This window comes from Symsagittifera roscoffensis, unplaced genomic scaffold, assembly GCF_963678635.1.
Source record: "Symsagittifera roscoffensis unplaced genomic scaffold, txSymRosc1.1 SCAFFOLD_1071, whole genome shotgun sequence".
Taxonomy (NCBI): Eukaryota; Metazoa; Xenacoelomorpha; order Acoela; family Convolutidae; genus Symsagittifera; species Symsagittifera roscoffensis.
The window spans coordinates 1-12,908 of record NW_026971711.1 but is presented as its reverse complement, the minus strand read 5'-3'; the positions used below and the strand labels follow the sequence as shown (position 1 = coordinate 12,908).

At 34.3% G+C, this 12,908-nt stretch overlaps 1 protein-coding gene across 1 annotated transcript; it reads left to right on the top strand.

The window, feature by feature from the left end:
* Positions 1-1,317: 1,317 nt before the first annotated feature.
* LOC134856662 (substance-K receptor-like) lies at positions 1,318-12,482 on the top strand (the record flags this gene model as incomplete). Its single annotated transcript, XM_063872937.1, is given in 2 exon segments — positions 1,318-1,345; positions 11,735-12,482. A coding segment is annotated over 1 exon segment (81 nt), but the record flags the coding sequence as incomplete, so codon positions are not given.
* Between the last annotated feature and the right edge of the window lie 426 nt (positions 12,483-12,908).

Below are 12,908 nucleotides of genomic sequence, written 5' to 3'. Positions count from 1 at the left end.
AAACACACACAGCAGCCGAATAAAATACGAAAATCAGTCAAAAAACAAACCAACTGACATTACAAAAAAACTTTCCGCACGTGGAACACTCGCACTATACGACTGCTTTTTCCTGAATTGAAAAAAAAACGGAAAATTTGGTGGCGAGTTCAGCAACCACTCAAACCCCCCCCCCCCCCCCCCCCCGAGCATGGAGACTGGGAGGATAACGAAGTTATCTCTCAGAAACTGTGAGATGATGCCCTGCGTCTACAAAATTTTAATCATTTATTGCAGCCCCTTTTATTAACTAGGATGCCCTGAAGATTTGAATATAACTTCAAGCTGATAATTTGTTTCAGCGCAGTGTACTTGCGGGCGAGAAAAAGGTCATATCATTTCTAATTGATTTAGCTTGTAACTGCTATGAAAACTATCTCTAATTATAGTTTTCAAGTCCGATTTTAGTCATAGCTGCGTTGTCTGGTGATTCGATACCAAAATATGTGTTTATTATTTACTTTGTTTATTGTCGAAAGCTAAATATGGTACGTTCGGCTGATAAGCTAAAAAATTGAAAAACATTCGTTTAATTGAAAAACATTCACAAATTTAATTTTTTCGTTCTTATTTTACCCATTCAACTATCATCGGTTTTTCTTTGATGATGGCACATAACGCAGCAAGGTTGTCTTTGTGTTCATATTTTATTACTTGAGGAAAAACTCTCCCCAGAGTGGGAGCAGAAAATCATGGTTGAAAAATCAAAGCAGATTGAAAATTTTTATTTGAACTTATATATTGCATTTGAAATAGAAAGGGTGCTTTTATAATTTTTTTGCAAAAATATAAAATGATTTTTGGATTTGATGACTTTTAAAACCCGAATATCAACTGTACAAGGCAACCTTTTTGCTTATGAGCGTGGCAAGTCCCGATATTTTCACATGAAAACTTTTTAAAACTTTTTATTGTTTGTTAGTTTCTGAGAGAATGGTCGTCAAGCTGAAAACCTTGTGGAAATAGGAATCTCAGACCATTTATTGACGTTTCCCTTTTTTTATTGCTGGTTGAAAAAATCTGGGTAGCCTTATTTTCTAATAGAAACCTCATTCAACGTCAAACTTTTTTGAAGTAGGTACGGTGTTGCTGGAGTTTTGTGAACTTTTAGCCGCAATTGTTTCCAATTTAACAGGACTCCTGAACGATTTGTATCTTTTCGCAGTTGGAATCCCCTCTGAAAACATTTGGCAACCTGACGAAACTTACAAACAACTCTATAATGCTCGGGTCTTCAGAAGCTAACGGGGAAATCATAACAGGATTATTTGTTGCAAAGTGAACACAGAAAGTGGTGTTGGGAAAGGTACTTTGTTTAGAAGTGATATACAAACATTTGCATTGATTAACCCAAAAACACAATAGCCTAGACCACATTTTAGTATCAAATTTGGTTATCAAAACTCAAACAAAGATTTTACTCAACTTATTGTTTCTCAAAGCAAAGATATGGTTTAACTTAATGTTTCTTTCATTTTTAAAAATAGAAGTACATTTACAAAATGTGTTTTTTTTTTATACAAAAGATGTTTTATTCAAAAATCATTCTTTACAAAAAAAGTTTTGAAAACGGTGAATATTCCAACGTTGTTTTTATGTATTTTTATTCAAAATTGGCTTATAAATAACTACTTTCTCCGCTGACAGTTTCATGACAGTTTTTAAAAGATAAATGCTCGTAAGCAGTTTCATGTGAATTTATTTTTTGATTGATTGCTTGGGGAGTTTCTCGGAAAAAGTCAGTCACTCCCTTCTTATCCCATTTCCTGCTCCATCATTTCCTTTCTTATTTTGACTTTATAATCTTAACAAAAACGCACTTTAGAAGCTGTGTTGAATCAAACGTGGGCCTTATATATTCGTTTTTATTTCGGATATTAATTAAGGTAAAACTAAGAGCAATCAATCCTTTACATCAGGAAAAAATTGACATACACTATTTTTCCTAACACTCGGTGTGCGAGCATTGTAAAAGCAAATCGTCATTTCACAAAAAAAAACTCGAATAAATCGAGACGAGGGGAGGGGTAAAGCAGTTCACTCCTATAAGCTGATGTGCTCAATTTTTCTGGTAGTAAATAAACTTGAATTATTTCCTGTTTTGATGGAGTTTTTGATTGGAGACAAAATAATCGTTCATTTAATTAATTCCTATCTATCCTTTTTCTCCCTCTTAAGATTTTGAGTGGGTAAAAATTAACACGGGTCGGAGAAAAACTCAACTAATTAATACGCGCGATGGAGAAACTCGAAAATCAGTCTTTACTCAAAAAAGTCCCATAATTACCCAGAAGAGTCCATAGTACAATCAAAGCACTGATTGAAGATAAATTTGCTCCCAATATGTAGTAGTGAAACCGCCGTATCTACAAAGCACCATATCTTGAAGCCGAAATTACATCAGCATAACAGAATAACAGTTGCATAACAACAGTGACAATCTGTTGTTATGTTGCGTAACAATACCAATTTGCGGCTTGTTGGAATTTTAATCTTATTTTCGGTTTGTTGACCTTTCGGCTTGTTGGCCTATCACAGCCTCTGCATTGCGAATAATCAGGTTTTAATATTTGATCTGGTATTCAGTCCATTCTAAACTAAATCGCAAAAATCAGATTGGTCTGAAACTTCATATACAACTTTTTAGTTTATTTCAGTGACGTGGCGTAAGAGGGAAAAAGAGGCGAGGCGGACGCCCTCCCTTACTTCTAGTCTCTCTTTTAATTTACGGCATTCTCGAAAACTGCGTTCTTGGCATTTTTTCTTTAAAAAGTTTGTCAGGTGAGTTACAGTAGATCCATGACAATGTCAGTTAATTTTCTGACCAAAACGGCTCATTGAAAAATTAATTTCAAAAACTAAATAAATAAAAACCTTCAAAAGGAAAAAAAGGTCAAACTTGATTTTTGTTGTGAACAAATTTTCATATATATAATTGCAGAGAAAACAAAACAATTTCATAAAAACTGGCGCTGAGACAAAAGTAATCAAAAGCGGAATTCTAACAAAATTAATATACTATACTGAGTGATTTTTATTGAAAAAACATGTTTGATAATGTCGGTACCCGGTTTGGCCAAAAATGCTAATCATTCAACATTCATACATAGAAAAAACGCTCATCATACACTTTTCATGCAACTCCAGAGGTACAGACAATTACATGAACGGTCTATGATTAGTGATTTTCGTATATGAAAAATGTATGACTTGCATTTTTCCATAAACAAAAAAATTTATTATTTTTTTAAATTTATTTTCTTGAAGTATTTGGGTTGTGTTTGTAACCGAGCACAAGTGACAAAGATCTTGGCTCAGGGGCCAAGTATTTTCTCGGGGGGGGGATTTTCAAAAAGTTCAAAAATTTTTCTCTACCTTCTCACCTCAAAAGTAGTATATTTTGGCGCGCGCTCTCCCCCCAAAATTAGTCTATTTTGTTTGGCGCCAAAAGCGCCTATACAAAAATTTGAGAGTCAATCAGCCGAAAATGGATATCTCAAAATATCTTTTGGGTCAGTAGGTGGTCGAATCCCTGAGAGAAGGGGCGTCCGCACCAGCCACCCCACTAAATCCGCTGGTGCCTTGGCTTACTCATTACTAAGGTCATCAAAGGTCTGGCCGTCTTGCTTTTACAATGCATTGGAAACGACCTGAATTGTGTTAGAGTTTTCATACTCATATGATATGATGAAAGTATCAAACTTATAAATTTTGGCAAAACTTTTCAAAGATGATCACTTTTGAAATTTGAATTTTTAATTAATCAGGCATTGGTCAAGGCGTACATAAGCATGCCATGCAAAAGAAAAAGACATAATGAGCGTTTTTGAAAAATAATAATGAGAAATGGAAAAAATCTTCAACTTTTGTATATCCAGGACTACCTTATGCACACAAAAATTTGAATTTCGGATGGAAAGAAAAATTGTTTCCAAAATGTTTATTTGAGCACAAAATTCGCAATGCAGCTTTGAAAATTGAAACTGGCCGTTTTTGTTGTGGTCATCAGAAAATGCTTGTCGTACAATTTCCATATATAAAATTTGTAAGATAAGCGTTTTTTTTTTGACAAAAATATTTCGTTTTTGCTGATGACCGAAGTCTTGGAAAAATTAGATGACTCATTTTTAGCAAAAAGTGTAAATTTAGTACAATTAGTATTTTTCCATAGACTTAGTTAATGGAATTGTATGATTGGCAATTTTGGTCTGTGGAAATCAACTCGTATGTAGATTATATAAGTATTCTATAACTATTTTTGATTTAGTGATTTTTAGCTCGATGGGGTTCTTTTTTAAAAACATTTTATTTATTCACAAGATTTAAGGGATTTTCAATTAACTTAGTTGCAAATTCCGTTATTTTTAACAGATCTGGAACAATTCGGAATGTTTTTCCGGACATTTGACCGGGTTCAGGGTCACAAATTCTACCGGATCACAGAATTCATGAACTCGGGACATCGCTATTTGTTGCTCTAAAAACTTTCTTGATTGACAAATAAGTTTTGCTCAGAAGAATGAAAAAACTTTTATCGTTGGTTATGTTTCGTAGCATAGGTTAGAATTGCTCATAATGATAAATAATCAGATTATTAAAATTAAACATTCTAATAATGATAATAATTATAGTAATAGTAATAACCATGATGAAAATAGTCATAATAAGCATCATTATTGTAATCTTAATAACAATTCTTGTCAGGAACAAATTAATTTAAAGTTTTTAACAAAGTCACTCTTCAAAAAATTTTCAACTGTCTGGGAGATCACCATTAAGTTAACAGATCCATTTTCAGGTGTCTCTGAATCGCTCATAAATTTGAACGGCATTTGATTAACCAGTTTCGTGAATTTGGTAAAAAGTGCAGTTCAACTAGACCTTGTTTTTTATATTCGAGGTCTCACGTTTCCCTTTTTTAATATTATACCATAATTTCCTATTGTTTTTTTGTATAATTTAAGATCAGGGGCGGATCTAGGATTTTCTCGAGAAACTTTGACTTTGACTGGGCCACAAAAACTATATGAAGTACAATGTTGTCAAAACTTCTTTTGTGATAAGAAGGAACATGGAATTTGGAGATTTTTGTTGCAAATTGAGTTTTTGTTGGAGGTGGTTTTTTAGCAATCAAATTCCGCGGTCGAAATCAAATTGTTTTTCCATTTCTTAACCACATTGAAGATATCGTCTCTCTAATTTGAATTTCAAATAGATAATATCCCTCCGTTTTCTTTTTGTAAACTTCTCTGGGTTTGACATGCGCCAGTTTGGCCACAGACTGAACTAAATTTTGCGTGATTTGAAGAATTTTTTGACAATGTTGAAAGCGTTATGCGTTTTTTTTTGCTGGCAAATTATCACTTAGCATTTTAAAAAAATTGTTCCAATTGGAATTATTTTAAATTAATTGGTCGTTCTATTTTTCTACGGGCCACCAGATCAGCGCTTGCTGCCAACCTAGATGGTTCTGTATTCAAGTTTTAATTACAGTTAGATAAAATTTGTTCCAAATGGAATTATTTTAAACTAATTGGTCGTTCTATTTTTCTACGGGCCACCAGATCAGCGCTTGCTGCCAACCTAGATGGTTCTGTATTCAAGTTTTAATTACAGTTAGATAAAATTTGTTCCAAATGGAATTATTTTAAACTAATTGGTCGTTCTATTTTTCTATGGGCCACCAGATCAGCGCTTGCTGCCAACCTAGATGGTTCTGTATTCAAGTTTTAATTACAGTTAGATAAAATTTGTTCCAAATGGAATTATTTTAAACTAATTGGTCGTTCTATTTTTCTACGGGCCACCAGATCAGCGCTTGCTGCCAACCTAGATGGTTCTGTATTCAAGTTTTAATTACAGTTAGATAAAATTTGTTCCAAATGGAATTATTTTAAACTAATTGGTCGTTCTATTTTTCTACGGGCCACCAGATCAGCGCTTGCTGCCAACCTAGATGGTTCTGTATTCAAGTTTTAATTACAGTTAGATGAGCGGCAATCTTAATTGAGGCATGCTAATTGGCACGCATGTAAAACCTCAATCTTCAATTTTTCCGAATGATCCCAATTTATTTGTCTAAAAAACAGGTTTATAGTACAAGCATGTTCACATCTTGAGCGTCATCGGCATGCAATGTTTCTTACTTGCGTTTGAGAAAGTTGTTATCAGTAGCTACAAGCGAGTACTTGAATAACAAGACTGCTCGAATCAGGCCAAAATCTGACAGAAAGCTGTCCTCGAATAGTTTTTGAGTGAGGAAAATTTGAAAAACTATAAATTTTAATCGGATAAGATCAACTTTAGGAGTGCGTTCAAAACTTAGACATGTCATAACTTAGACAAGTTAGTCAAGTACAATCGAGTCTCATAAGGTAGACAAGTCGTAAGCCAATCACAGCCAGGATGAAAAAACAAAGGTACGAAGTTTTTTTCCTCTATTCTGATTGCGGTACGACGTATCTACTTAATGGCATGTCAATGGTCTGCTAGGTAACTCAAAAATTAAGCGTTAAAACTCGAGTTTTTTAAATGAAATTAATAGATTCAATTATCTCAATTATCAAGTTGTTTTGTGGTGATTCTGTAAAACTCGGGTTATTAACATAAACTATCTTATGAAGAACTATAAAAACCCAGAAATCTCAATTGGTCGGACGACCACACAATCGTATTTAAAAAAAAAAATCCGAACTTGTAACTCTAACAGAAAGTAAAAAATTTGACGGAAAATTACGTACAAAATGGAAAACAGACGCTTCTCCAAACAGTCTCGGCGCGAAGCTCGAACAACTCCATGGGAATGACTGTACAGTTTTTTGCGAGTCGATTTTTAAACCCTCACAAAGCGAAATTTTGAACTAACGAGCTGGATTTTTTAGGCGTTGTTTGGGCCATTAAACACTACAAAAACTACTTGGCGGATCCTAAATCGAAATAATAACACACCAAAAAGCACTAGTAGCTGCTTTATCTTGGAAACATGGGAACAAAACATGCCACAGCCGCCTAATAAAATGGGCTGACAGATTTTAGCCTTTAAGTTTTTGACAAAACATTTATCTGGCAAGGATATGCGTTTTACAGAAATCAAGAAAATGGGTTTTTCATGAAATGTAATTGAAGAACTCTTACCATCCTAAAATTAACAAAAAAAACTCGTAGAGGCAATAATTTTGAAAATCAAGTCACTTATAAATTCATAAGATATTTCATTGAAAGACAAGTTTCGTCCTCACTCAAATCTAAGTGGTCAAGTTTCAGATAACTCCAATGACGCAACATTACCTAATAAGATTATTGCATCTATTCCAAATTTAATTACTTACAGACTGAAAACTTGCAATTTTCTTGACTGCCGTTCCGAAATTTGCACCTAAATGTTCTCCGTTGGATTATTCAAAAAATAACTCTTCAAGACTTATAATCTCAAATTTTATGTTTGTATATTTTTACCTGCACTTTCATTTTTATTAAAATCTCCTATGAAATCCAACATTGTATTTAATCTAATTACAAACAGTGAAATTAGAATTGATCCTTTCTCGGAAGGTTTTATTGAATTTTTTTCTGCAGAACTAACGTCATCTAATCAATCTTTCTTAACAAAAACTAACATTGATTCTCTCAAATTGCTTGAAAGGCCGTTAAAACGATCAAATTTCTCAACAATGAAATGATCGCGTTTTTCACTGAAGAAGACAAACCTTTTGTCCGAAGCTTTAGAAGAGAAAAGGAAGCTATACACTTCTAATTTTCTTCGTTGTTTTCAACAATTTTATAAAGATCCTCATACTGTAAGCAGTTTAATAATTATGGACAACAAATTATGTTGACCTTACGCGCTCAAAACAGCGGCCATAAGTTTACTTCACAAAACTCATCCAGGCTACGTTGAGATGAAACTCATCCACGCCAAGTCCGAAAGGTTTTATTCTACAAGAACGGAGAACCCTATTACCGACCATTGGGCGAGAAAACTATGCAATCTTCAATTACTAGTGTGAAAAGGGCGAGCAGAAAAATCCTGCGGAAATCAGATATCGCGAGAACTGTTTCAAACAATTAAAAGTTCTTAAGGCTAGTGTTACAAAACCGGATTTTAACCATTTTTGTGAAGTAGCTCACAGAAAAGAAAAATGGATCCCAGTACACAAGAAGGAGTGGCAACTTCTCCATCTGATAATCTAACTAAAACTAGAACCTCCACAACAAAACCAACGAAATGCTCGAGCCGAAACTGAAGAATACGAAAATCCAACCGGAGAGAGCTAAAAAAATATATCTTCTCCTCATGTTGTTATTCAGCTGAAGTCGAATCCTTTTTTTCTACTATTTTGCACTTCGGCCCTTATTGATTCGAAATGAACCGTAGGCGGTTTTCCATGTACAAACGTAGCCAGGGAAAATCTTATTAAGGATTATTTCAGTTCAATTGTACAATATAAACCAAAACGCACTCTAACGAATAATCCATTGAAATTGGAATTTGTAGATTTAGATTGGAGCACAGAGAGACTATCAGATGAATGCCCGATTAGCATCATTCTGGTAACCTCCTCAAACCGCGCTGGACTGGAATCTCTAGAGCAGATTAAACATCCTCTGCATCTGCTTTTTATGACACTACACCGGAACAACTACCACCAAAACTCAAAAAATTCGCACTCTGCCGTTTACAAAATTGATGACGACTCATCTACGTTAAAATCCCTATGTATGAATTCTCTGAATCACAAGAAGGGAAGAAACAAATTTCTACAAGACACAATGAAATGATGGACCGCCGAAATTTGGTGGTGAAAGTTTATTCATAGATGGTGATTGTGAGCAAGGGTTGCGAGCGCTGAGAACCCGTTCACACTAACGAAGATACAATCAGTAACCTCATTTCCGAAAACGAAAAGGATTGCACGCTCCTAGTCCCACAATCAGTTATCCAGTCATCTCCTTCGTTCTCGGAAGTACTGACGGAGGCAACCCCTGGGTACGGAACCTAATAACAGGAGAAATTCTGGACTTGCTTAACACGTTGCACCAATCAATAGAAAACAGTGACTATTCAGACATGATAAGAGAATTTGACCAGTATTTGAAAAACTTTACACTTGAAGTTTAACACTGAAACTCTATTAGCGTAAATGCTATACAGAGCGATAACTTCTTTTGTAAGCGCTAATTTCTTTCTACCCCACTTCTAATACTTTTGAACCCAGAAGCCAATTTTCGCAAGATCGCATTATTATCGCAAGAGAAAGAAAGTTGTATCGTAAAATTTCTCGTAGTAAATCCATTGGATGTACACCCAACCCTCGTATCAAATCATATCTGCCATTTGGCCCAAATACCGCTCAAGCGTTCATTTTTGCTCCAAAGCCTCTTCTTCAGTGCTAAAAACTCCAAGCAATTAAGCTTAATGAACCAATTCCGTGGAACAAATTTGCATTTACGAAACCTAGTTTTACTTAAAACTTCATATTAATCATTTTCAAATTCTTTATAAGAGTTGGAAATTTTAGTTAATTGTGGTTTGTAATTTAATGTTCATTCTTCCCCAGAGGGGGAAAGGGATCAATCGCATTTATAATTGTTCTATGTAGTTTTTTTCCCAGCTAGGAGAAGTGTCGTGATTGTCTTATTGTTTTATTTAATCTTTTATTAACAGGTCGTCTATGACCTTGACTAATGCTAGCACTCTCCACCGGAGTGAGCGAGTTCAGTGTTAGAGCTTGTTAGTTAGAATTACCACATACTTTAATTGAACTCTAGTCTTTACTTTCTGATTTAATTTTAAGCTTAGTTTAGTTAGAACATCAGTATATTTTATTAGCCCTTTATCGCTGAAAAAAGAGTAAGTCTTTCATTCGCTCATAAGTGGTCTGACGAAGTTGGTATAAACCTGTTCGTTGTACCAAAACATTATTTTCAATTGACCTTAAAGGCCTGAATGTTAAATTATGGGTCACAACGATCATAAACCCAATGCTTTTCTCAAGAAACAAAAACCCATTTTTACTCAAAATAAGGCGAAATTAAGTATCGTTATAAGTTATTGAACTTTAACTGTCATCATAAGCAAACGCCATGTTTCTTTTATAGCATTACTTTAGGCTTGTGAGCTACTTTTTGAGTAATCTGCGCTACTTTATCTTCTAAGTGGATAAATTATCAGTAAAAATTCTAATTTATTTATTTATTTATTTATTTATTATTCGTTCTTTTTTTTTCAGTTACTTCCACTATCAGTATCAAAACGGATAATAGCATTTGAATTTTTTTGTCACCAGGGTACGCTTCAACCGGGTTACCCTGAATTCCTTAGCCTATCCACACTTAACTTTCTGTAATGAATTAATTACCATTTACGATTTGTGAATTGAAATTTTTCACTTTGATAAATTTAGTACTCTTATTAGTGCTATTTTTTCTGATCTGATGAGTGATACAAAAATAATGAAATAATTATCTTTCATTCTCGCGACTTTCAATTAAAAAAGACATATCTGAAATTTTGATATTTGGCAGTTATACTTTAATCAGCTATACGGACGGTTATAGTAATTTAATACTTTAATCAGCTCTAAACGGCAACAGTAAGCTTTCAAAATGGAGAGTGCTTAAAGGCCTGATTGTTGACTGGAAAACAATATCATTGAACCAATTTTTCTCGGCCACTCTGTGTCAGTGTATAAGTTTGCTAGAGGTTTCATGTAACCATGGGGGGGGGGGAGGGAGACAATAATGTTTTAATAATATGACGACGCTTTCTGCACAAATTCTCCGTCAATTTTTTCAAAAATTTGACCCTAGTCAAGAGTTATTAACAAAAATAAAAGCAGTCAGCCTTTTATCGGATAAAATAAAAAAAAATCCATGGCAGCTTTTTGCGTCGTTGTTTTTTAGAGATGGTTCAATTTTCTATCAATAGAAGGTTGTGGTCAAAAATAGTTCTTCTAAATCAGTCTTAAAAGGGTTAAGAATGTCGCCCTCACTGCGTTTTTGCGTAGTTTTTCCTGGTAACTATGGCGTCTGGAATTTTTTTAGACGCGCGCTTTTTAAAATGTTACTTAATTCTAATTTGTTCAAATTAATATGACGCTTTTTGCTTTTGGGATTCGACAAAAAAAGACTTTTTTCATTTTATCAAATTACGGTGCCATTGAGTTGTTCAGTTTCTCTTACCCGACGCCAATTTCATTTTGTTTTTTGAGCACCTGAAGTGATCATACTTCTAACTTAACAGGAAAGTATGCATTTCTAGATTAATTTTCTGACATCTCCAAAAAGTAAACTACAATTGGCAATCTCCATTAAGAAGCTCGAAGTGGTCCTCGCTTTTTCCTAATTAATTTTCTATGCAAAACAAAAGGGAATTTAATTTTAACTTTCAGCTTTTCATTTCGTACTGTTTTTGTAACCGTCATTTTAAGAAGCAAACTGAATCTCGATGTGAAAAAATGGTGGTGGAATTTCATTGGTCAGTTTACTGCGAATTCCATTTTTTGTCCATCTTTAGCACCAGGAAACCAAAGACTGACTTAGAATATTTTTCAGCAATTTTTATACCCCATTCCGATAAAGCAGTTCTTGATATTACTTTCAAATAGTACTTTTTTATAGCTTTCAAATTCATGCCATCAAAAAACAGTTTAAGCATTTAAGTCTGGAACTTATAATTTGTCTTTATTTTTTTCAGGAAGCTCAAGTTGGCATCAATCTTCAAATTTCCACCGACTTTCGTTGAAGTTTTAAACATCAATCCAGCTGGCCCCTCCCCCATTGTGCCTTTATTTGATAGTTATTACTTCTGCGTTTATTACCTCTTAATCCTATCGTTAGCAAATGTACCCCGCTTCAAATCCTGGAAAAATCACTTCAAAGAAGCTCAGTCGTTTTATTTTTTATGAGCCCAGAGTAAATAAAGCCTTTCAGGCTAACATTCCCGGGTATTTTTTTGTGCTGTGATGGTTATACAGCAACTGTCTGGTAAATTTTTGCCATTAGTTGCCGAAAAATGCTCAGCTTTGTAACTACGTTTATTGTTCAGCCCTGGCTATCGAGCTGACTTCCTTATCAGCTTTATCGATTTTTCCTTTTCCCCATTTTGCCAAAACCAGAGGCAAAGTTCAATATTCCGCCACGAACTTTAATGTTATCTTGTCCCAACTTTTCCCCTTTCAGCTTTGGCTTAACATAGACGCAGTCAAAAAACAGCCTTTGAATCTACGTCAACAAAAATTGTCAAATTGCCTACTTTTTTCCATTTTGCATAAGTGTGAACTATCAATTATTTACATTGTCACTTGTCATTTTAAAAACTACTCTACTCGTAAAAGCACTCGTTAATTAAACTTGACACAAAAATGTCCTCAAATGAGTCTGTTTTGGATATTGGGATTACCAATGTTACTTCAGGCGCAGAAGAAGATTTTCTCCTGTCCGCGGTAAGTAGTTGACGAGCTCTCACTTGACACTAAAAAAGGGCCTGGAGCCACAAAATTGAGTTTTGCCCGTCAAAAAACTCAATCTGGAATGTGGAGAAATTATTCGAAGGCTCTATCTTTAGACAAGCCTGCCAAAGCCTACTGATAGCTCCTCTCCGATTCGCATGAACGTCAATTATTGATTATGTAGCTCTAGAACTTCTTTGTTTAGCTTTTTGTCTATCTTTTTTCATAAATATTGTGTATTTATTGATCTTTCATCCTGAGCACTTCCACTCCTTTTCTGCAACAAATACGCCACTTTATATAAAAAGCAAACTTGGAAAGTTTCTAGAAAAAATACTTCTGAAAAAGATAGATAAAATAAATTGTAGTTCTGTTTTCGAAAGCCAGAACACCTAAAAACAATTTTTTGGACCAAAAATT